Source organism: Ranitomeya imitator, chromosome 6 (genome assembly GCF_032444005.1).
Source record: "Ranitomeya imitator isolate aRanImi1 chromosome 6, aRanImi1.pri, whole genome shotgun sequence".
Classification (NCBI taxonomy): Eukaryota; Metazoa; Chordata; class Amphibia; order Anura; family Dendrobatidae; genus Ranitomeya; species Ranitomeya imitator.
The window spans coordinates 547,592,215-547,616,005 of NC_091287.1; the positions used below are offsets into that span (position 1 = coordinate 547,592,215).

Consider the following 23,791-nt stretch of genomic DNA (forward strand, 5'->3'; position numbering starts at 1 on the left):
ATCTAGGCTGCACAAGATCGAACTTCCTACAGATCGTTCATCCATCAAGTCAACTACTTTGGACACATCATACGAAAAGAGCAATCATTGGAGAAGGACATCATGGTCAGAAGAATAGAAGGAGCAAGGCAAAGAGGAAGACCATCAACCTGATGGATTGATACCATCAAGATAATGACAGAGAAGACCTTGGTGGGCCTATCTAGGCTTGCACAAGATCGATCTTCCTATAGATCGTTCATCCATCAAGTCAACTACTTTGGACACAACAAACAAAAATAGCAATCATTGGATAAGGACATCATGGTAGGAAGAATAGAATGAGCAAGGCAAAGAGGAAGACCAGCAACCTAATGGCATGCTACAATCAAGAAATTGGCGGAGAAGACCCTGGTGGACTTATCTAGGCTTGCACAAGATCGATCTTCCTACAGATCATTCATCCATCAAGTCTCCTACTTTGGACACATCATACAAAGAGAGCAATCACTGGAGAAGGACATAATGGTCGGAGGAATAGAAGGAGCAAGGCAAAGAGGAAGACGATCAACCTGATGGCATGATACAATCAAGATAATGACGGAGAAGACCCCGGTGGACCTATCTAGGCTTGCACAATATTGATCTTCCTACAGAGAGCATTCATCCATCAAGTCACCATGGCTCGAGCCAAAAGCCATAAAATAATAATCATTTCATAGGCAGCATCAGTCTCTGATCTTCAGTGACCAAGCATGCACACAGTAGCACATACATATATACATAAAGTAGATATACTGTAAATAAACATTAAACTTACGGATTCTCCTGTGGGGCCAGGAGGGCCCATGATCCCAGATAAGCCTTCTGGCCCCTACATAAATGATAAGATACATAAATTAGTATCAGGAATGGAAACTATTGTGCTTACAGTGTTAGATATTGGTGTGGTCCACTGAAAGCTTCAGAAGACGGGCTTCGTAGATCTCACAAATACAGAAAAAATAGTTTTTTTATGGCATTAAGCAGGGGAAATATCAATGAGGTCAGGTGGGACGTGCGCCAAACAAGGGGAATAGTTATTTGGGTATGAGGGGGTTGCAGAGGTAGCAGTTGTACCCAAGCTCTGATATATGAGGGTCCCAAAAGGCAACTCTGCCATTTAAGAAGTCATCATTTGCAACTATCGTTGGATTCAACCCACTTATTTCAAAGTGGAAGATATTTGAGACTTTATTAGGCATCACGCCGCTTAGCAATGCTTTACCAATAAGTATAACCGAGAGGTACAACTTACTGTTAACACGGTTCAAGAAGATTAAAATAGAGATAATTAGCAAGTGACAGAAATGGAATTAGCTTATTATCACCGTTTAACTATGCCTTAATATACAAAAGAGAAAATCTGCACAAAATGTGTTCATGTTGTACCCTAAAATTTCAAATAAAATGTGAAGACTGAAAGAAACCGCAACATTTATAAGGAAAAAAAAAGAGAAAAAACTTACGGGAGGTCCTGAGGTACCCGGTGGTCCAGTGAAGCCTGGCATTCCTGGAATACCCTGAAATTGGACATAACACAGTCCGTGGTGAGGTCAACTAATGCCAACATCTACATAATAAGATACGAAGGATGTAGACCTGTTCTTATCGGCAGATGAAGCCGCAGCCAAATTTTAAATAACTAGTGCCCAGGTCCCAACGAGTGGAGGAGCTGAGGTTCCATTAACAGGGCATAACATGGTACAATACATTAATACCTTTACATTAGATCACATTTCTTAAAAAAGGTTCACGAGCCTCAAGAAACTGACAAAATCCAATTATTTTACCTTTTCCCCTTTCTGTCCGGGTTCTCCTTCCGCTCCGCGTTCCCCCTTACTACCCTGAAACACAAAAGATTGCACATAAGGAAATAAAGTTATCCATCCTGCACCATGATAATGATGATCTCTATTTGGAAGAGACATTTCAAGCCATTGGTGTACATAGTTTACACAAACTAACATTATTGGGCAAAGGGTAACTAACAAAAAATATAATATTTCCAATAAGGTTTCTGTATGGAAATTCTATCGTTTGGCTTCTACATCCCCTATGTGTCACAATACATAGCTGACTGCAGAAGGAGCTGCAGGACCAGTGAATCAGACAGTGAGCTCATTCTGATGTAGTAACCTTATCTCTCCTCTCCTGAAAGCTTTTAAGCTGATATATGACCAGATAAAGTTCTGACTTTCTTTTGTTCATGTGTCCAGAGACCTGGCCTTCAGAACATTCTGTAGTCTGATATGTACAGTGATGCATAGAGGCTGTAGAATCCAAAAAGTAAAAAATGTTAATGAAACCATCATTAAAAAAAATATAATTTTAGCCAGAAATACATGCATCAAAGTAACAAAAAGCCCCCCTCCCAAAAAAAGTGTCTATATATTTTATAAAAACGTCTCCTTGATTTATTTTCCTAGATTTCTCTTAACCAATACAATGGAATATATTAAATTATTTTATCCCAGCACTTCATAAGTATTAAAGTGGTTGTCCAGCCATGGGTTACAAGTCTGAAGCCATTCTATACGACTTCAGATTTGTGAATACTCACTTCATGGGCACAGCGCTTCCAGTTAGGATTCTATGAGCGAGCAGTCATGTGACAAGTATGCAAATTGCATTTTTCCAGCCACATTCCAACTAGACTGTGTCCGGCCTTGCAGAATTCACTTGTATTGGGAGAGACCGAGCATGTCTAGTCGGCATGCGACTGGATGTATGCAGATCCGTTCTCCTGGTGTCCGCAGTGAGCGCACTGTTAGAATTCACAAGTCTACAGTCACAAAGAGTGACTGCAGACTTGTAGGCTAAGGCCTGACAACCCCATTAAGGCATTAGCTGCTTTGCCTATCCATGGACCAAACAACATGGCCTCATTACTGACCCTAAGAACTGACTTCAATAATGTATTACCCAAATAATGCTGCCCAATTAATACCCTAAGAAAACTTTGTGTGTCAAAGTCATCAAGTCTGGTTTAGCAACGCACAATCATACAATTAGGTTCTGTAGAAGGACGTAGATCTGGGTATTTATTATGATGGAATATAGGCTGAACTGGATGGACAAATGTCTTTTTTCGGCCTTACTAACTATGTTACTATGTTACTATGTTACAATTTTGGTGCAAATTGCAACAAAATTGGAGAACATCTCATTTTTTAACAATATTGAGAAACATATCGATGACTTTTAGGATTGGACCTCGTCTGGGCAGGCCATGACGGCTACGTACAAGTCAAGTTATCAAAGCCATAATGCATTTATGGGCATTGACCTTGGATGTCGAGCGAACAAATAGGACTGTCTACTGTAATGTCCTTGAAGTGAGGACACTAAAAACGTGCGCTATTCCACTCTCCGCGATCCATCTCATCAAGAGGTTCTTGCAATTAAGGACATTTGTCATTCATGTGATGAATATTAATCAGTCATTTGGAATAATTACTTTGTGTCATTAACAATCCAACTCACCTTCATACCGTCCAAGCCCGTTGGCCCGGGAGGACCCGTGGTGCCTTGTTCTCCCTGTATCAAGAAAAATGAATAGTCAGCCACATCATATACATAGGATAATTATGTACAAGAATGGACATAATTAACTTTACAAACGAACATAATTAGGGATGATTCAATCGATTTTAATACATGTCGAAATTTTCAAAAAATTTGTTGGACCCATCGAATTTGTACAATTTTCAATTTGATTCACTCATATGGCCCAAAAAATGCCCAGTGCTGAATCAGCCAGAGAAGTCTCAAATGTACGCCCTTGGCCTTCTACATTATGCCTTTCAGCAATCACATCACATATAGCAGAGATGTAACACAGTAAATACTGAGGGAATATTATAGCCCGTATAAAAGCAGCTGTCATGACTCTGGACGGGGTGGTTCTGGCTCCATCCTGGTCAAGTCAGGGTTAAGACAGTTCGCCTCTCTTTGGTTCTGGGGCGGCTATTTAATGCTTGTAGTTCCTGGGTCCAGTGTCGGTGATACTTCCGTTTACTCGGCTAGGGATTGCTGACCCAGGTTACTCGTCTGTAATCGTTGTGCCTCTGTGGGTGTGAGCTTTTTTGTCTATGACCCAGTACGTCCCCTGACTTCTGCTTCTGTGTTCTGCTCTGTACTGCCCTGTTCTTCCTGGTCCTCTGACCCCTTGGCTCATCCCGGTTCTCTTGCTGTCTCATCCCTAGGTACCTCACTCTCGTTTGGCTTTGACCCCTTGGCTCTCCATTTGACTACGTTTACGTTTTGTGCCCCGTATTCTTTGCTCTCTGCTGCTTCCCCGTCCTCACACGTGGTAGCTCCGCACCCCCATGATCACATGACTGTTTAGTGTCAGGTCCTGTGCACACTGTGTGCTTTAGCTCTTACACTCCCTGCGCTCGGCTCCGGGCTCCCTGCTAGCGCCCCCTAGGCTTCCTTGGTGACACACACCGTGTGTCATTACAGCAGAGGCAGCCATTTTTATGGTGAATCTGGATAGTTTGAATTTTTAGAGCTAACAGTTTAGCCATAGAGACAGGAAGAGAAAGGCGTTAAACACTGAATAAACATTACAGATAGTGTGTGACAGCACAACAGTGATTAACGGCTATCATCCATTTACCAATAGTCATGTATGTTGAGGTCACTTCGACATCACTACATCTGGGTTTGCATTAGAAAAGCTTGAAAAGTTTTCAATACAGTCCTAAGAGAACTCGGAGCTTTATACGCATCGTTTCAGGGCAGTTGGTGTCTTTGCAAACACTTGCAATTCACGGTAAGTCGATCAGCTGCAAGAATTATGGCGAATCTGACAAATCTGAATTTCAAGATTCGCTCATCTCTAAATATTAGCTTTTCATGGTCGCCATATCTTGGAACGGTCTTAAACATTTTTCCTCAAGCCTCTATTGGGGATTACCTTTTTGCCATCTATACCATCCCGTCCTGGAGGACCGCGGAGACCCTTGTCGCCTTTAACTCCTGGGATTCCCGGCAAGCCTGGTGGACCGGGTGGACAATCCCTGTACAAATCCTGCAAAAGTAAATGCAAATTCTTATAGTTATCGATGCCTGTGGAAGGTCAGAGTTATGTCTATGCCTCATTTTTAATTTTTGGAGTGACATTTCGAAAAGGAAAATTTGAGTTCCTACCACCCTTATAAGGCGCCCCAAAATAGTGAACCTCTACCTAGATCAGTAGACCATTAACGAACATGGATTAGTGTAAAACTAATTTACATTCCAGCCAAGAAATACACTAAAAATGAAAATTTTACCTTAACGTAGACTTCCAAATCTGGGGCTTTGATCAATGAGGCCGGACCCTAAAAAAAAGGGGGGAAATGCAAAACAGAACATGTAAGTATGGGAAGACACCTTATAAAATAGGTTATATCAACCACCTCGTTAGAATACCAGTTCCACATCTTCAGAGTATAAAACATACCTAAATTTAAAAAAAAAACAGGTGAAAAAAAAAAAGATTGAAATCATTTTACAATTCCCTGGTGGTCTAGGGTAGTAGATTAGTAGCCTAATTTCCGTTTTCCTATTTCCTAATGTAGTACAGAAATTCATTTTTTATTTTGCAGGTGGTCTAGAGTTGAAAAAGGAGAAGATGATAACTGGGATTTATTTCAGCTTTATTGGTGATCTAGGGCGGTGGATGGATTCATTTTCAGCTTTCTTCAATGGTCAATGGTAGTGGAGTATTTTTTTTTTTAGTTTCCCTGGTGGTCTAGAGTAGTGGAGTGATGGTCTTAGATAGTTAGGGTTAATTCATGTTTTAACTTTTGTCTTCTTTTTTTTTTCTAGGGTAACAAGGAGATTAGTTTTATTGTAATCCAGAGTATTGAAATGATTTATTTTCTGATTTCTTGTTGTGTAAGAAAATAATTGGATTTTTTTAGCCTCCCTGGTGATCTAGGGTAGTATATTTATTAAGATATCCCTTTTTTATTGTCTAATGAGGAAATTATTTTTATAGCCTATGACAATCAAAAGTATGGAACGATTTATTCTATGAAAGTAAAGGGATTTTTTTTTTCAGCTGTCAGCTTCCCTATTTTAGGTCAGAGATTCATTAACACTGCAGAGCTGAAATCTTCCAGTACTCATTGCTTGCCTAGGATCCTTCTGACAACAAGATTGCTCTGTCTAGCTAGTGATCTTCTCCCTTTATTGAGTTGTCTGTATCAGCACAGAACATAATTAACCACATTCAATGATATAAAGCTGTGCCTGTTATCTCCAGGCCCGGACTGGCCGGTCGGGGAAGAGGAGAATCCTCCGGTAGGCCGCTTTCAAGGAGTGCAAATGTAATAAACAGTGATTTTACACTTGATTCACAATTTTCTGATAAAGTATATTCCAATAATTAAGTAAAAGAGCTAGCCAAATTAATATTACATAGAATCAAAAGTAAGCCTGTGCACTAGGGCCAGGTTATTTTCGCATGGGAGGCTCAAAAATCAATGTCTCTGGTGGGCTTATGCTAACCCCGTCCGACACTGGCTATCTCCATGTCATGTCACAAAATTATTATACATTGGCAAGAACTAAAAGAATATTTCCATACTAAAATATCCAAGCTCATTTTTCACTGATCTCTTGTGTTATCAATACAATATTGAGGCTTGCAGCTGCACGCTGACATACCGGTTCCCCGGGTGATCCTCTCTCTCCTGGATTTCCTGGAAAACCCTGGAAATACATAAAGGATAATTGAATTACCCACGAGCTTCACATCCCTGCGAATTCATTATTTATGGATTCTTCCATATGTAAACATAAGATATGCTGATCAGTTTAACGACCCCCTCCTCCCCCCCAGCCCACCAGGGAATAAATGAAAATACCGCTTGCATATGTAAACGATGGGCGGAATTTTTATGCTGCAATAAGGATCTAGCTGGAGATGTCTCTGCTGTTTTTCCACCCAATTAGTTAAGTCTTTTTTTTTTTTTTGCTCTGAACTTCAGCTTTAAAGATGAAAGTCGATACCCAAGTAGGAAGGTCCGAGGTCCGCAGGCGACTGGTTTTAACATTCAAAACTTGTTCTCTCAACTTATTAGAGAAATTATATTTTTCGTGTGATCTGGAAGGAAATTCATTGATTTTGAGAAGTCATATTTATATACATTATTCACTCAGAAAAGTGGTATTCGGAAATCTCGGAAAGTAGGGCGTGTCACTTGCCATAAATATATGTATATATGAATTTTTCCTCCTGGTGTAAATGTCACTGTTCTCCTGAATCGGGCGATGTTTTTCTTTTGTTTCTGCGCCTTTCCATTCATGAGATATGGCCTCTCTTCCTTCTATGCAGATTTAGTCTTTTTTTTTTCAAGTGGGCGTGGTCATCGAATCCTCTCTATGGGAGTCTACTCATGGACCGCACCCGATTGGCTAAAAAAAAAGATTTATGTAGAGGGAAGAGGGGCCATATCTCAAAAACGGAGAGGTGAAGGACTCAAAAAAAAAACATATGGTTCCTCACTCAGGACCTGCTTTTGGTAGCCACACTTTAGAATGGCTCCTCTAGTGGGCAGATGTCCCCACCCACGCGATTCATTCCATTAGACGAGGTCATTACGAAAAACTATAACTGATGTGTTACTGTTCCATAGTCTAACTGCTGCTGCACCTGAGTTTAACTGTTAGTGTTCTGCAGTCTAACTGCTGCTGCACCTGAGTTTAACTGTTACTGTTCCATAGTCTAACTGCTGCTGCACCTGAGTTTAACTGTTACTGTTCTGTAGTCTAACTGCTGCTGCACCTGAGTTTAACTGTTACTGTTCCATAGTCTAACTGCTGCTGCACCTGAGTTTAACTGTTACTGTTCTGCAGTCTAACTGCTGCTGCACCTGAGTTTAACTGTTACTGTTCTGCAGTCTAACTGCTGCTGCACCTGAGTTTAACTGTTACTGTTCTGCAGTCTAACTGCTGCTGCTCTTGAGCCTAACTGCTGCTGTTCCTAAGCCTAACTGCTGCTGCCCCCAATTTTACCCACCGTTACTCCCTAGTCCAACTGCTGCTAATTAACCTCTTAGGAGAAAGAAGCATTTAATTGTAAAGGGGTGGGAAGGTACCAAGGTGTGCCTCTTAATGCTTTTTGACCCCTACATGCACGTCTTGCAATATGATTGGAAGATGTCCGTGGCGTTGTCAATGCAGATTGCAGACTATAGCAGACTTTCGTGTCTGCCATATTTGTAAGCCTGTTATTAGGCTTCATAGGAGATTAGTAATTTTACAATACAGTGCAATATTAGTGTAATGTATAAGGGATCAAGTGATCACAGATTGAAGTCCCCTAGGAGGATGTGAAAAAAAATTACAATTTGAAACACTTTTTACAAGTAAAAAAAATCTACAAAAAAGTTAACCCTCTTTTCCCAGTACATACATAAAATGTAAAACAAAAAATATAAAAAATAGATATTTGGCATAGCTGAGAGTATAACTTTCCAAACTAATTAAATATATAATATAATAATAATTATATTAATTATAATATTTAGCTCATTGGGTGAAAAACCAAAAGAATTTTAACCCCTTCATGACCCAGCCTATTTTGACCTTAATGACCTGGCCGTTTTTTGCAATTCTGACCAGTGTCCCTTTATGAGGTAATAACTCAGGAACGCTTCAACGGATCCTAGCGGTTCTGAGATTGTTTTTTCGTGACATATTGGGCTTCATGTTAGTGGTAAATTTAGGTCAATAAATTCTGCGTTTATTTGTGATAAAAACGGAAATTTGGCGAAAATTTTGAAAATTTCGCAATTTTCACATTTTGAATTTTTATTCTGTTAAACCAGAGAGTTATGTGACACAAAATAGTTAATAAATAACATTTCCCACATGTCTACTTTACATCAGCACAATTTTGGAAACAAAATTTTTTTTTGCTAGGAAGTTATAAGAGTTAAAATTTGACCAGCGATTTCTCATTTTTACAACGAAATTTACAAAACCATTTTTTTTAGGGACCACCTCACATTTGAAGTCAGTTTGAGGGGTCTATATGGCTGAAAATACCCAAAAGTGACACCATTCTAAAAAATGCACCCCTCAAGGTGCTCAAAACCACATTCAAGAAGTTTTTTTAACCCTTCAGGTGCTTCACAGCAGCAGAAGCAACATGGAAGGAAAAAATGAACATTTAACTTTTTAGTCACAAAAATTATCTTTTAGCAACATTTTTTTTATTTTCCCAATGGTACAAGGAGAAACTGAACCACGAAAGTTGTTGTCCAATTTGTCCTGAGTACGCTGATACCTCATATGTGGGGGTAAACCACTGTTTGGGCGCACGGCAGGGCTTGGAAGGGAAGGAGCGCCATTTGACTTTTTGAATGAAAAATTGGCTCCACTCTTTAGCGGACACCATGTCACGTTTGGAGAGCCCCCGTGTGCCTAAAAATTGGAGCTCCCCCACACGTGACCCCATTTTGGAAACTAGAAGCCCCAAGGAACTTATCTAGATGCATAGTGAGAACTTTGAACCCCCAGGGGCTTCACAAATTGATCCGTAAAAATGAAAAAGTACTTTTTTTTCACAAAAAAATTCTTTTAGCCTCAATTTTTTTCATTTTCACATGGGCAACAGGATAAAATGGATCCTAAAATTTGTTGGGCAATTTCTCATGAGTACACTGATACCTCACATGTGGGGGTAAACCACTGTTTGGGCACATGGTAAGGTTCGGAAGGGAAGGAGCGCCATTTGACTTTTTGAATGAAAAATTATCTCCATCGTTAGCGGACACCATGTCGTGTTTGGAGAGCCCCCGTGTGCCTAAACATTGGAGCTCCCCCACAAATGACCCCATTTTGGAAACTAGACCCCCCAAGGAACTTATCTAGATGCATATTGAGCACTTTAAACCCTCAGGTGCTTCACAAATTGATCTGTAAAAATGAAAAAGTACTTTTTTTTTCACAAAAAAATTCTTTTCGCCTCAGTTTTTCATTTTCACATGGGCAATAGGATAAAATGAATCCTAAAATTTGTTGGGCAATTTCTCCCGAGTACGCCGATACCTCATATGTGGGGGTAAACCACTGTTTGGGCACACGGCAGGGCTCGGAAGGGAAGGCGCGCCATTTGACTTTTTGAATGGAAAATTAGCTCCAATTGTTAGCGGACACCATGTCGCGTTTAGAGAGCCCCTGTGTGCCTATGCATTGGAGCTCCCCCACAAGTGACCCCATTTTGGAAACTAGACCCCCCAAGGAACTTATCTAGATGCATATTGAGCACTTTAAACCCCCAGGTGCTTCACAGAAGTTTATAATGCAGAGCCATGAAAATAAAAAATAATTTTTCTTTCCTCAAAAATGATTTTTAGCCTGGAATTTCCTATTTTGCCAAGGGTAATAGGAAAAATTGGACCGCAAATGTTGTTGTCCAGTTTGTCCTGAGTACGCTGATACCCCATATGTGGGGGTAAACCACTGTTTGGGCGCACGGCAGGGCTTGGAAGGGAAGGCACGCCAATTGGCTTTTTAAATGGAAAATTAGCTCCAATCATTAGCGGACACCATGTCACGTTTGGAGAGCCCCTGTGTGCCTAAACATTGGAGATCCCCCACATATGACCCCATTTTGGAAACTAGACCCCCAAAGGAACTAATCTAGATGTGTGGTGAGGACTTTGAACTTCCAAGTGCTTCACATAAGTTTATAACGCAGAGCCATGAAAATAAAATAAAAATTTTATTTTCTCTAAAATGATTTTTTAGCCTGCAATTTATTATTTTCCCAAGGGTAAAAGGAGAAATTTGACCCCAAAAGTTGTTGTACAGTTTCTCCTGAGTACGCTGATACCCCATATGTGGGGGTAAACCACAGTTTGGGCACATGTCGGGGCTCGGAAGTCAAGTAGTGACATTTTGAAATGCAGACTTTGATGGAATGCTCTGCGGGCGTTACGTTGCGTTTGCAGAGCCCCTGATGTGGCTAAACAGTAGAAACCCCCCACAAGTGACCCCATTTTAGAAACTAGACCCCGAAAGGAACTTATCTAGATGTGAGGTGAGCACTTTGAACCCCCAAGTGCTTCACAGAAGTTTATAACACAGAGCAGTGAAAATAATAAATATGTTTTCTTTCCTCAAAAATAATTTTTTAGCCAGAATTTTTTATTTTCCCAAGGGTTACAGGAGAAATTGGACCCCAAAAGTTGTTGTCCAGTTTCTCCTGAGTACGCTGATACCCCATATGTGGGGGTAAACCACTGTTTGGGCACACGTCGGGGCTCAGAAGGGAAGTAGTGACTTTTGAAATGCAGACTTTGATGGAATGGTCTGCGGGCGTCACGTTGCGTTTGCAGAGCCCCTGGTGTGCCTAAACAGTAGAAACCCCCCACAAGTGACCCCATTTTGGAAACTAGACCCCCCAAGGAACTTATCTAGATATGTGGTGAGCACTTTGAACCCCCAAGTGCTTCACAGACGTTTACAACGCAGAGCCGTGAAAATAAAAAATCATTTTACTTTCCTCAAAAATGATGTTTTAGCAAGCAATTTTTTATTTTCTCAAGGGTAACAGGAGAAATTGGACCCCAGTAATTGTTGCCCAGTTTGTCCTGAGTACACTGATACCCCATATGTGGGGGTAAACCACTGTTTGGGCACACGTCGGGGCTCGGAAGGGAAGGAGCACCATTTGACTTTTCGAATAAAAGATTGGCTGGAATCAATGGTGGCGCCATGTTGCGTTTGGAGACCCCCTGATGTGCCTAAACAGTGGAAACCCCTCAATTCTAACGCCAACACACCCCTAACCCTTATCCCAACTGTAGCCGTAACCCTAACCACAACCCTAACCCCAACACACCCCTAACCACAACCCTAACCCCAACACACCCCTAACCCTAACCACAACCCTAATTCCAACCCAACCCTAACCCTAAGGCTATGTACCCACGTTGCGGATTCTTGTGAGATTTTTCCGCACCATTTTTGAAAAATCCGCGGGTAAAAGGCACTGCGTTTTACCTGCGGATTTACTGCGGATTTCACCTGCGGATTCCTATTGAGGAACAGGTGTAAAACGCTGCGGAATCCGCACAAAGAATTGACATGCTGCGGAAAATACAACGCAGCGTTTCCGTGCGGTATTTTCCGCACCATGGGCACAGCGGATTTGGTTTTCCATAGGTTTACATGGTACTGTAAACCTGATGGAACACTGCTGCGGATCCGCAGCGGCCAATCCGCTGCGGATCCGCAGCCAAATCCGCACCGTGTGCACATAGCCTAATTCTAAAGGTATGTGCACACGCTTCGGAAAACGCTGCGGATCCGCAGCAGTTTCCCATGAGCTTACAGTTCAATGTAAACCTATGGGAAACAAAAATCGCTGTACACATGCTGCGGAAAAACTGCACGGAAACGCAGCGGTTTACATTCCGCAGCATGTCACTTCTTTCTGCGGATTCCACAGCGGTTTTACAACTGCTCCAATAGAAAATCGCAGTTGTAAAACCGCAGTGAAATGCGCAGAAAAACCGCGGTAAATCTGCCATAAATCCGCAGCGGTTTAGCACTGCGGATTTATCAAATCCGCTGCGGAAAAATCCGCAGAGGACCAGAATACGTGTGCACATACCGAAACCCTAACCCTAACCCTACCCCTAACCCTACCCCTAACCCTACCCCTACCCCTAACCCTACCCCTAACCCTACCCCTAACCCTAACCCTACCCCTACCCCTAACCCTAACCTTAACCCTAACCCTAACCCTACCCCTAACCCTACCCCTAACCCTAACCCTAACCCTAGTTCTAACTCCAACCTTAGTGAAAAAAAAAAAAATTCTTTATTTTATTATTGTCCCTATCTATGGGGGACAAATGGGGGGGGTCATTTACTGTTTTTTTATTTTGACCACTGTGATAGATTATATCACAGTGATCAAAATTCACATTGGAACGAATCTGCCGGCCGGCAGATTCGGCGGGCGCACTGCGCATGCGCCCGCCATTTTGGAACATGGCGGCGCTCGGGGAAGAAGACGGACGGACCCCGCCAGGATCGGTAAGTATAAGGGGGGGAGATCAGGGCACAGGGGGGGGAGATCAGGGCACGGGGGGGCGTCGGAGCACGGGGGGGGAGGGATCGGAGCATGGGGGAGAGTGATCGGTGTGCGGGCGGGTGGATCGGTGTGCAGGGGGGGTGGATCGGTGTGCAGGGGGGGTGGTTCGGAGCACGGGGGGGGATCGGAGTGCGGGGGGGTTTTATTGGAGCACGGGGGGGTGTGATTGGAGCACGGGGGGAGTGGACAGGAGGACGGGGGAGCGGAGCACAGGACGGAGGGGAGCGGGCCACAGATCGGGGGGCTGGGGGGGCGATCGGTGGGGTGGGGTGGGGGCACATTAGTATTTCCAGCCATGGCCGATGATATTGCAGCATCGGCCATGGCTGGATTGTAATATTTCACCATTTTTTTAGGTGAAATATTACAAATCGCTCTGATTGGCAGTTTCACTTTCAACAGCCAATCAGAGCGATCGTAGCCACGAGGGGGTGAAGCCACCCCCCCCTGGGCTAAACTACCACTCCCCCTGTCCCTGCAGATCGGGTGAAATGGGAGTTAACCCTTTCACCCGATCTGCAGGGACGCGATCTTTCTGTGACACAGCATATGCGTCACAGGTCGGATTGGCACCGACTTTCATGACGAATACGCTGTGTCACAGGTCGGGAAGGGGTTAAATGGCAAAATCTCTATTTTTTTTTAGAACTTCACCTCCAAAACCATTTAAAAAAAAAGATCAAAAAGTTGCATGGACCCCAAATTAGTAATGATAAAAACAGCTCGTTCCTTCATCGACCAAAAAATATACTTAAATAGCTCAGAAAAGGCGGTCCACTGGAGCCACCATGATCCGAGAGCTGGCCGGCTATCAATTGCTGGCTATTCAATTTTTACTTTTTATTAATTCTTTTCTCCAGTTCATTCACAGTTTCTGTAGAGGCTTCCGTGACCAGATGCTCTATTCAACTCCTGATTGCCGTAAGGGGAGATGTTAGGCTGAACGGAGGACATAAGTCTCCTGTTCTGGAGGACGTTATCAAACCCATACAGATCTAACAATTATCAAATATCAACTGCAATATGCTTCATACCAGACAGTTCAGACATTACTTACGTCTTGTCCTGGGGGACCTTGGGGACCAGCTGGGCCAACGAGACCTCTAACACCCTGTAAAAGCCAAAATATTTGTTGTTAATTGCATTGAATTTCATACCCACTATGATTTCCAAATTTAATTTCCAAAAGGAAAGGGAAACTATCATCCGTTTCATGCTGCCCCGAACCACACGCAACTGCAGCCGGATATGCTTTACTCCAAAACACTGCGGCATTTCAGAGAAAACCTATCCAGACGGGGACTTTGTGTCTAGACTGACTAGTCAATGCGGTCTCCGGTGGCTTCTCCCCACCTCAGTACCTATGACTGAATAGTTTCTACCCTATATCAGAATATTTAATTTTTTTCTAATCAACTGAGACATAACATACAATGGGGGAAATAAGTATTTGATCCCTTGCTGATTTTGTACGTTTGCCCACTGACAAAGACATGAACAGTCTATAATTGTAAGGGTAGGTTAATTGTAACATTGAGAGATCGAATATCAAAAATAAAACCCAGAAAATCACTTTGTATAAATTATATAAATTTATTTGCATTTTGCAGTGAGAAATAAGTATTTGATCCCTCTGGCAAACAAGACTTAATACTTGGTGGTAAAACCCTTGTTGGCAAGCTCAGCAGTCAGATGTTTTTTGTAGTTGATGATGAGGTTTGCGCACACGTCAGGAGGAATTTTGCTCCACTCCTCTTTGCAGATCATCTCTAAATCATTAAGATTTTGAGGCTGTCCATTGGCAACTCGGAGCAAGTATGGGCGGATGAAGAGTTGTGGGGAAACAGTATAGGGAGCTGGGGTAATGTGTGGAGAGACCGTACGGGGAGGGAAATGTGTGAGGAGACAGTATTGAGGGGAATAGTGTTAGGAAACAGAATGGGGGAAGAAAAGTGTGAGAAGACACAGTATAAAGAGAGGAAACCACATAGCATAGGGGGAGTCCAAAGTGAATTGTTGCCCCGGGTGCTGGAAAACCTAGATCTGCCTCTGATTTTGTAAAATAATATTTTAAGATTATGACATTTTTACATTTTAATATAGCATTTCTTATGCTTAATGGTAATTTAGAGGATTTTTACAGAATGATTTTATGTTGGCAAGATTTGTGAAAGTAAATATTTATATTACTCCCCCAAAAAATGCAGATTGTGACAAAAGAAAAAAACAAATACCGTAAGTTGGATTTGCAATAAAACTGAAAGTAACAGTTGAATATAATCGGACAGGCTCATAAAAAATGACATTTTTCTCATTGTTCAAGTGCGTCCATAAAGGAATCTTGTCTCACTAGGATTATAAATATAATTACTACTCTGTGATGTTTTACATTTATTGCAGGACATTATTTCTAGTGAATCTTATTCAAGATTTCTTATATTTGAAAAAAACTAAATTATAACTATTTTACAATTTGCTCTTAACACAATGTTAGACGTGTAGAATTATCATTTTATATATACTTTTATATAAGCTTGAAGAAAAAAAATATGATCTATTTAGAAATTAGAAAATTTGATTTGGAAAAACATGGTTGAGATCTATCAAGCAGTGTCACATCGTAAACGGGTTGATTATGGTATATTAGATCAGTAGCTTTTATTTAATGGAGAGCTATAATTTAAAAAAAAATTTTTTACATTTTTTTGTGTTGAATTAATATTTTTGTTAATACTTTTCATGTCCAAAAATGACAAAAATATTCTAGGAGTGATACCTTTATTGGCAAACTGTAAAAATTATATTTTCAGCTTTCAGAGCACAGAGACTCCTTCTTCAGGCTGGATTATAAATGAATAAACGTGCCTGAAGAAGGCGCCTCTGTGCTCTGAAAGCTGCAAATATCATTTTTACGGTTAACCAATATAGGTATCACTCTTAGAATACTTTTATTATTTTTTGGCATAAAAAGCATTTACTTTAATATTTCTGGCTATGGTACCGCAATGTAATTTTCTAATGTCCTTCATGAACAATAGCTCTATTTTTATGACAGTTGCTGTCCCAATGTTCTGTCTTCAGGAGTGCACCACTCTCCAGTCTTCTGACTTTTCAGGGGGGCGGTATGCTCCTGATGATTAACAGTTCAAACCAGAGACATGGCTGACCTATTGCCACATGGCTGACCTATTGCCACATGGCTGACCTATTGCCACATGGCTGACCTATTGCCACATGGCTGACCTATTGCCACAAATTGTGCTCCAGCTGAGGCAGCTCTGAAGAATTGGAGGAGCTCAAGGGAATTGAAGCTTCACAGCTTCACAACTTCAGTGTAGCAAGTAAACGTTAAATGGCAAAGATCTTGCAAGCGCTTAACTCCTTGCCTAGGAAATCGGTCTTCACTGATAAACTGCAGGGGTGGCTGGCAACTAGATCAAGCTGGAGGGTCTGGGTGCAATAGCCAACTCTGTGCCCACTAGAGCCACCATCCTCTCAAAATCCAAATACCTGTTCTCCTTTGTCCCCAGAAGGTCCTGTGGAACCCTGCAAATAAATAATTACATCGTAACGTAGGAAGGTTCGAAAAGTTTTTGATCACGTCTACGTTTGATCAAAAAAGACAATCACTGCTACAACGTTAATCAAAAAGTAGACAAAAAAAAAACACACTATGATTTACCTCCCAAGTGAGTAATAGTTTTTGGGAAAAAGTTCTTCCTGACTCAAAAAAATAAAAAAGAATTGTTCCATAAAATGCCCATAAGAACCCTTGCATCAATGTTCCATCTGTTTAGAACATATTGTTAAAAAATTTGAATCTTCCATGAAAAAAAATTCTACCAAAAATTTCAAAAATGGAAATCAGCTCTGGCAATGTAATTTTTTGCAAAACATTATTTCTACAATGTCTACAGACATTTTACAACCAGATAAGATGGACGATGAATCCTTCATTTTGCAGGAAATAAGCAAGAAACATGTTACTTACTGTATAATAAAGCTACTCAATAAAAAAATGTATTTTGGTAGAAACTATACACAATGTTCTATTATTTTACATAGTATTTCATAGTATTATAGTATTATTATTATTATTATTATATAGCATTATTTTACATAGTATTTTACACAGTACTGTGTTTCCCCAAAAATAAGACCTACCCTGAAAAAAAGCCCTAATATAATTTTTGGGGGATTTTTGGAGTAGGCATGAAATGTTAGCCCTACTCCAAAAATATGCCCTAGATACAGTTTTCTATAAAGTACATGAGTATCATGTAACTACAGTAAAGGTAATGTATACGGTGGTATAAATAATGGCACCCTGGAAACTTTTTACAAAACCATAAATGTGGCTATAAATCAAATTATTCACAAATTATGCATAGCAATTAATTAAATATTTAAGTATATCTTTATTACTTGCATCAAAAATCACAAAAGATTGAAAACAAGAGAAGTACTCTGGATTGTTGTTCATAGAAAATAAATAAGATGACCCCCGAAAATAAGCCCTAACCCATCTTTTGGAGCAAAACAATAATATATGACCCTGTTTTATTTTTGAGGAAACACTCTAGGAAAAAAAAAGTCTAAAATGCAATATGTGACAAATAAAGAATCCTTTCTTTATAGATGAAACATTGATTTGAGGGGAAGCTACTTATAGGTGGCATTAGACATAGTCTTTCCTTCTGGGGGTGAGCTGCTTTGCATACTTTTTTGGTTCAGTTGAGCACAGCTTGTAAAACTCCTAAACTAGTTGAATCTTCTCGATGTGAACCAGTAGCCCAAGAGTTATATATCAAAAAACTTTTTGAAAATGATGACCACCAAAAAAATACATTTTTATCAAAATCATCTTTAAAGCCTTACTTACCGGAGTACCATCAATTCCTATACCTGGTGGTCCACGGGATCCTGGTTGCCCGGGCAGGCCTGGAGAGCCTCTGTCTCCCTATAAAGAACAAACAAACAAGACATCCATTAGTTATTTGTTTGATACTATAATTTATATATCTTGGGGCTGAAGGAGTTAGGGTGCTAAGGTTATGCCAAACCTGGACATTTATGGCAAACACATGGGAGACGGTATCTTCACCCATCTCAAGAACGAGGCGTGTGGGATCATCTCATGAGTGGAACAAGCTGCCACGAGAGTTGGCGAGTACTCCTTCCATGGAAGTTTTCAAACAGAGGCTGGACAGATATCTGGGATGATTTAGTGAATCCTGCTTTGAGCAGGGGATTGGATACGATGACCCAGGAGGTCCCTTGCAACTCTACCATTCTATGATTCCATGATTAATTATTCCTGGGACAGGGCCCACTTCCTTAGGAACTGATATCTACTATATAATTGTCTAAGGGTCACTTCCGTCTTTCTGTCCTTCTGTCTTTCTGTCTGTCAAGGATATTCATTGGTCGCGCTCTCTGTTTGTCATGGAATCCAAGACGCTGATTGGTCTCACCAGCTGCCTGTCATGGCTGCCGCGACGGCCACAGTCCGATTAGTCCCTCCCTACTCCCCTGCAGTCAGTGCCCGGCGCCCGCTCCATACTCCCCGCAGTCACCGCTCACACAGGGTTAATGCCAGCGGTAACGGAGCTCGTTATGCCGCGGGTAACACACTCCGTTACCGCCGCTATTAACCCTGTGTGTCCCCAACTTTTTACTATTGATGCTGCATAGGCATCTAATGTAAAAAAATAATAAAAAAAATAAAAAATCATTATATACTCACCTTCCGCCGCCTTTCCCGCTCCTCGCGACGCTCCGGTAACCGCTCCATGCAAGCGGCAGGTTCCGGTGGCAAAGATGGTATGCGACAAGGACCTGCCATAACGTCATGGTCACGTGACCGTGACCTCATCACAGGTCCTGCACTACCAACCCTGGGACCGGAAGCTCCCGAGTGCACCACACACAAGCGACATGTCTACAAGGGCTCCCTCGGAAGGTGAGTATATGTTTTTATTTTTTAATCTGTTACATACGTCGCTGTGCAATATACTACGTGGCTCTGTGCTGTATGCTACATCACTGGGCAATATACTACGTGGCTCTGTGCTGTATACTACGTCACTGGGCAATATACTACGTAACTGGGCAATATACTACGTGACTGGGCAATATACTACGTCACTGGGCAATATACTACGTGGCTGGGCAATATACTACGTGGGCTGTGCAATATACTACGTTGCTAGGCAATATACTACGTCGCTGGGCAATATACTACGTTGCTAGGCAATATACTACGTCGCTGGGCAATATACTACGTGGCTGGGCAATATACTACATGGGCTGTGCAATATACTACGTGGCTGGGCAATACACTACGTTGCTGGGCAATATACTACGTGGCTGGGCAATATACTACGTGGCTGGGCAATATACTACGTGGCTGGGCAATATACTACGTTGCTAGGCAATATACTATATCACTGGGCAATATACTATGTGGCTCGGCAATATACTACGTGGCTGGGCAATATGCTACGTGGCTGGGCAATATACTACGTGGCTGGGCAATATACTACGTGGCTGGGCAATATACTACGTGGCTGGGAAATATATTACGTCACTGGGCAATATACTACGTGGCTGGGCAATATACTACGTGGCTGGGCAATATTCAACGTGACTGAGCAATATACTACGTGGCTGTGCAATATAATAATAATAATAATAATTTTTATTTATATAGCGCCAACATATTCCGCAGCGCTTTACAAATTATAGAGGGGACTTGTACAGACAATAGACATTACAGCATAACAGAAATACAGTTCAAAACAGATACCAGGAGGAATGAGGGCCCTGCTCGCAAGCTTACAAACTATGAGGAAAAGGGGAGACACGAGAGGTGGATGGTAACAATTGCTTTAGTTATTCGGACCGGCCATAGTATAAGGCTCGGGTGTTCATGTAAAGCTGCATGAACCAGTTAACTGCCTAAGTATGTAGCAGTACAGTAAATACAATATACTACATCACTAGGCAATATACTATGTGACTGGGCAATATACTACGTGACTGGGCAATATACTACGTGGGCTGTGCAATATACTACGTGGACATGCATATTCTAGAATACCCGATGCGTTAGAATCGGGCCACCATCTAGTATGCCATAAATGTCTTAGATAGGAATACTTTAAGTAACACTAATAAAATTCTTCATAGTTAGAGATTCCCTCTACTGGCAGAAAAGAGAAGAAGAAGCTAACCAGTGGGTCACACCACCCTTCGAAGCAGAAGAATAGGCAGGGAGTGTTGGGTTTACAAGGTCAAATTCTTTTCGTACAGGAAAAGTAAGAAGGCAAAGAAGGCAAGAAGCATCACACTTTCTTATATGAACACCCAAGTGGTGAACTGGCTTAAAACTTTTCATAATGCTCAAACATGAAAACTTCACATTTGCTCATTCATTAGTACCAATGTTCCAGCAAGGCAACACAAAATCGCCGGGAGCAGTAGGAGGTTAGTGTGGTGCCATCGGCTGAGATTAATGCCACATGAAATTAGTTTTGCTTGGCAATTTAGCTACAGTAATTTATGAAAAATAAAATATATCAAGGGGTTGTCCATGGACATTACAAACCAAAAATAAACGTGGAATAAAGTGACCTGTTGCAGGCTAGACCACCGCTCCATAAGGAGCCTATTAGGAAATGAGACATTTTGATAGATGTTCATTGATATTTCACCAGTTGATCTCGCGAAGAACATGATGATTTTTTTTTCACCATCATTCTTTGAGAGAGATCAGTGGTGGTTTCCATTCATAATGAGCAGACACAATAAGAAGAACCCTAATTATAATAATTTAAGATCTACCAACGTATTCTGCAACACCTTACAATTCACTGGGGACTTGTACAGACAGTATCAGACATGATAGAGCAACACGTAATTTTACAGTTTAAGCAAAAGGACTGAGGGATCTTTTCACAAGCGCTTACAATCTATAGGAAAGTAGGAGAGATACAAAAGGTAAAAAGTGCTTGTCATGTATGGTCCAGCCATGGTCTAGTGATTGTCATATATGTATCTTTATTAGACATAGGCAGACTCATGGATGTTCGGGTCCGTCGGGTTCGGCCAAACTTTAGAAATAGTTTGGTTCGGGCACCAGGACGGTACACAAACTTAATCCTGAACCCTCCTGACCTCATTTAGGTGAATTTATGGGCCCGAACATCTGGCAGTTCCCACACTGTCATCTCTATGTCAGAATGGGAAACACTGGCTCTGACCGGCGGTAACCTTGCTGAAGTCATCGCCGGTCACAGCCGCTGGGTGTCGTGGTTCCCACGTTGTCACACAGTGGACAGCGTGTGAGCCAGCAACTGTGAATGGCAGTGAAAAGGTTACAGCAGGTCAGACGTCGGCTGATGACTACTACGCTCATCATCGTGCACCTGGTCCTGCTGATAGCAGTGCGAGCAGGCGGCGCTTATGAGAATATTCACCAGCCGGCGCCTGTGCATAGTAAGACATATGACAGTGAGATATAAATTAGTGCAATGCATGTGTAGCTTACTCAACATATTTTTAGCCAATAAATAAAGAAAAGAAATAAAACAATAGTGTGTCGTCCGCAATATTTTTAATAACCAGCTGAGGGAAAGCAGACAGATGTGGGATGGTATTATTCTGGGAAAGGGGCAATAAACATGAAGCTTCCCAGAATTCTAATATCAGCTCACAGTTGTTTTTGTAGCCTTTACTGTTTATTAAAAAGGGCCCCCCCTATTTTTAATAACCAGCAGAGGTTAAGCAGACAGCTGCCGGCTGATATTAATAGGCTGGAAAGGGCCATGCATATCGGTTCCCTCCCAGACTAATAACACCAGCCCTCAGACACCCAAGAAATGGTGCATCCATTAGATACCCCAATTCTGAAACTTAGACTTTACTCTTAACCCTCTTGCTCTGGTGCTTTGGCAAGAGGGTTATTGGTTTTGGGGTTCTGGCTCACAGCAATGACGTGACAGTGAGAACGAGACTACAGAGGTTACTTGTGGGCATTTCTCACAGATGTAACTTTATCGCCCATGAGAAATCACCTTGAATAACCTCTGCCGTTTCATTCTCGTGGTCACGGCGTTATTGACGTGATCGCCTGTGAGAAAAGTGGTGAACGACGTGGGACTTAGTTGGATATCGTCGGATCTGCAAAGAATTTTTTTTTATTAATAAGTGGGCAAACCAGGGAATGGGCGGGGTATTCGTTATTCCAATAAAAAGATTTTTCCTGTGTGTGTATTTTTTTTTACTTTAAATGGGGGTGTCCTATAGATGCTGATTTATCACTAACCTCGCTAACAGGCTCGATGTCAGTTGACATTACAAAGCTTACATCAACAACAAACAATCATAGAGGTTGAGTGCCAGAATTGGCACATCTAATGGATGTATCTGTTAGGGGGTAGCTGCGGGCTGCTATTTTTAGGTTGGGAAAGGCCAGATATCATTGGGATTTCCTTCCTGGGAATAACATCCCCCAGTTGTATGCTAAAGCTTGCCTGGTTGTCAAAAATAGGGGGAATCCCATGTGATTTTTAAAAATTATTTCTTGAAATAATTTTGAAAATTGTTGAGGGGGTCTCTGTATTTTTGATGACCAGCCAAGATAAACCAGACAGCTGTGGGCTGCAGTCCACAGCTGTCTGTTTTACCTGTACTTGTTATAAAAAATAAAGGGGCCCCAAGACTTGTTTTTACATGGTTTACTGGCCAATGGTTTACATTGTTGATTGGCAAGCTTTGTTCAGCTGCCAAACCCAAACTGTAACACAGACTTCCATGAGAAGCCTTTGCTCATTGTCCCTGCACGGACATGTGGTGTCCATTACAGACCGCAATCTTTATTGTTCGCCCATATCTAATCTTTATAATAAACAAGGATGTCAGGATACACATTGCTACTGAGTGTTTGGAAGATGTGGGAAAAGATGACAAAAAAGATGAGATTCTAAGGAAAATTTATGAAAGGAGAACATGGAATAGATTAATGAGGTGAGGTGCTCTTCTCAAGCATCTATCTGTTTAGCTCTATTCTCCACCTGCACCAGCTCCTCCCGCTTGACTGACAGTTCTTCAAGTTGAAGACACAGCAAGGGAGCTGTCAGTCAAGTAGGAGAAGGCGGCACTGGGAAGAGACTAGAGCAAGCGAGATAGAGGCTTGTAAGTGCTTCCGTGTGTTCAAAGCACTTCAGCCTCATTTGTATATTGATTCAAACACCGATTTCTAGATAACAGAAGAACAGACTGGCTAGCTAAAGGTATGGCTGGACTTATTTCTGCATGAGCGTCACCTACAAAACCCTAACCAATGACGTACAAAGCCATCCACAACCTGTCTCCTCCATACATCTGTGACCTCATCTCCAGGTGCTTACCTACACGCAACCTCCGATCCTCACAAGATCTCCTCCTCTACTCCCCTCTTATCTCCTCTTCCCACAATCGTATACAAGATTTCTCTCGTGCATCCCCCCTACTCTGGAACCCTCTACCACAACACATCAGACTCTCACCTACCATCGAAACCTTCAAAAAGAACCTGAAGACCCACCTCTTCAGACAACCTGCAGTAACCACCGATCCACCAAACCGCTGCATGACCAGCTCTACCCTCACCTACTGTAT

At 41.7% G+C, this 23,791-nt stretch overlaps 1 protein-coding gene across 1 annotated transcript in view; it reads right to left on the bottom strand.

Moving 5' to 3' along the window:
• Positions 1 to 23,791, bottom strand: part of COL22A1 (collagen type XXII alpha 1 chain) — a 573,554-nt gene that overhangs the window by 101,485 nt on the left and 448,278 nt on the right. The window contains exons 41-50 of the mRNA XM_069732369.1: positions 18,012 to 18,089; positions 16,640 to 16,675; positions 14,187 to 14,240; positions 6,649 to 6,726; positions 5,301 to 5,348; positions 4,943 to 5,056; positions 3,505 to 3,558; positions 1,812 to 1,865; positions 1,488 to 1,541; positions 800 to 853 (exon numbers count right to left, since the gene is read on the bottom strand). Of these exons, the coding sequence (XP_069588470.1) occupies positions 800 to 853; positions 1,488 to 1,541; positions 1,812 to 1,865; positions 3,505 to 3,558; positions 4,943 to 5,056; positions 5,301 to 5,348; positions 6,649 to 6,726; positions 14,187 to 14,240; positions 16,640 to 16,675; positions 18,012 to 18,089 (624 nt within the window). The remainder of the gene's footprint in view (positions 1 to 799; positions 854 to 1,487; positions 1,542 to 1,811; positions 1,866 to 3,504; positions 3,559 to 4,942; positions 5,057 to 5,300; positions 5,349 to 6,648; positions 6,727 to 14,186; positions 14,241 to 16,639; positions 16,676 to 18,011; positions 18,090 to 23,791) is intronic.